At 36.0% G+C, this 2,128-nt stretch overlaps 1 protein-coding gene across 1 annotated transcript; it reads right to left on the reverse strand.

Annotated features, from left to right (window-relative positions):
• Window positions 1-1,651, reverse strand: SLC10A5 (solute carrier family 10 member 5). Its single transcript, XM_033203575.1, has one exon. The coding sequence runs from the start codon at window positions 1,584-1,586 to the stop codon at window positions 255-257; it is 1,332 nt and encodes a 443-aa protein (XP_033059466.1). The 5' UTR covers window positions 1,587-1,651; the 3' UTR covers window positions 1-254.
• Between the last annotated feature and the right edge of the window lie 477 nt (window positions 1,652-2,128).

The raw sequence follows: 2,128 nt of genomic DNA on the forward strand, positions 1-2,128 counted from the left end.
TCCTCTGAACGTTCATGTTATCATCTCCACCACTCATTGAGTACTTAGCATGTATGGATATGTGTGTGTGTGTGTGTGTGTATACACAAATACACCCACATATACATATATATGTGTGTGTGTGTGTATTCTCTACCCCCATGTCAGATTTTTAATTAGATTATAAGTGGCTTAAGAGCAGGTATCATTGTAGTTATTCTTTTACTCTCCCACAGTGCCCTACCCAGAGTAGGAATTCAGTAATGCTTTAATTGTTAGATTAGGGAATTTCTTTTCCTTTTATCTTGTAAGAAAAAGATACATCTTTTCTTAGCCTTGTAAACTAGAATGATCAGTAATATTTCATATCCAGAACACATGGCTACTGTAAAAGGAGCCACAGAAGCTAAATTGGCCTTGGACTGTGGAAAAGACAGCTGAATAATGGCAAGGGCTAAGAAACTATTTAACATCCCACTTTCGATAACAACAGTTTTACAAACAGGAAGAGGCAGCATACAAACTTTAGCAAAGGAGTACCCAAACAGCAAACCCAAAGCAGGAACTAAGAGACCCAACAGAATCACCTCTAGGTTAACTGTTTTTAAGAACATTAATCCCACTGTGAAAGTCAAATAAATTCCTACGAACATTAAAATAAAACTCAGAAGTCTAATTATTCTCTCTAAGAAGCTTGCTTTTTCAGGTATTCTACGCTTGATGACTATTCCAATTGATACCGGTACAAGTATGAAAAGGAGTGTTGACACAATTTTAGAAACAGGAATATGGAATGTACCTGACAACCCTAATATCTTACTGTATATATAAGAATTGACAGGCATCATGATCAAAGCCAAAAATGTTGATGTGCAAGTCATCAAAATGGCCAATGTGAAATCTCCATCTAGAAGCAGAGCAAAGAGATAGCCCCCACCCCCTCCTGGACACGTGCAGGTCATTACAACTCCAAAAGCTTGTGCCTCACGCAATGCCACAATCTGAGACAAAAGAAATCCACAAAATGGCATCAGAAAAAACTGTGTAACTGCCCCCAGAATTACTGGCAAAGGTCTCTTCCATACTGTTTGAAACACCCGTAATTCAATCTTGCAACCAAATGCACACTTATTCAATAGTATTAGTGGTAATATAAGCGTTAGGATATTTCTATCAATATGTATTGATGCCTGGAGAAGACTGTCCTTTTGTTTGAGCACTTTGACTTTCACGTTCTTGATTTCTTCAATGAGTCTTTCTTGCCTACCTTCAGAATCCCAGAGTTGAATAGTCACATTTGTTTCTCCTTCTTCATCTGTCACCAGATTTATGGTAAAGTTTGTAGCATCTGATGAGATCTTCTTGGCCACATTCACCATTTGTTGTATTTTAGGATCTTCTATTTTCACAAAGAGGTGGCTGGAATTAGGCTGTTTATCTTCGTAGCTTGAACTTACAATGATGGTTTCTTCAGTCTTTGTGAAAAATAGTATTTCCGTCTTCTCTATATTCAGAAATCTGAGAGATGACATCCTTGCTTCTTCTATAGTCACAGGCAGCAAAAGTAGAACAATAAAAAGTTTTCTAATCATTTTGAAAGCTGACATAAATCATATATGCAAAATCTTTTTTAAAAAATGAAAGAACATTCTTCACGCAGGTGTTCCAGTGATAGTCTGAGGGTGAGTTAGATAACAGTTGTTTTTGCAGGATCAAAGTCCAGTAGGAGGGACTGTTGTACTTTTAAACAAATATATAGCCATCTAGGCAGCAATACAACTGGTTTAACTTGTGATTAAGACAATTAAAAAGCCATGGCATTTAGCAGATTCGATTTATCACAACAGAAATCTAATCTCTTCCTCTTGATTTCCTCATTTCTGCTTATGCAAAAAAAAACAAAAAAACAAAACAAAACCCAAACAACAACAAAAAACCCCAGCCTCCTATTTACTTGAATTTAAAGCTTAGTGTCATCATTCGTTAGTTTTCTTGCTAAAAAAAATTAAAAAATTAAAAATTTAAAAGCAGTCAGGATCAAGAAATCTGTAATCGATACTGAGGACACCTAGAGTTCAAGTGTTACTATTTTCTTCAATCAAGTCAAAGTCAAATAAATACTCACTGAATGTCTGTTTGCCTAGGGCAT

The sequence above is a fragment of the Trachypithecus francoisi genome, unplaced genomic scaffold, assembly GCF_009764315.1.
Source record: "Trachypithecus francoisi isolate TF-2019V2 unplaced genomic scaffold, Tfra_2.0 Lachesis_group7, whole genome shotgun sequence".
Lineage (NCBI taxonomy): Eukaryota > Metazoa > Chordata > Mammalia > Primates > Cercopithecidae > Trachypithecus > Trachypithecus francoisi.

What these genes read in the sequence shown, in the direction of transcription:
- SLC10A5 (XM_033203575.1), bottom strand. Translation starts at nt 1,586, where the DNA reads ATGTCAGCTTTCAAAATGATTAGAAAACTTTTTATTGTTCTACTTTTG.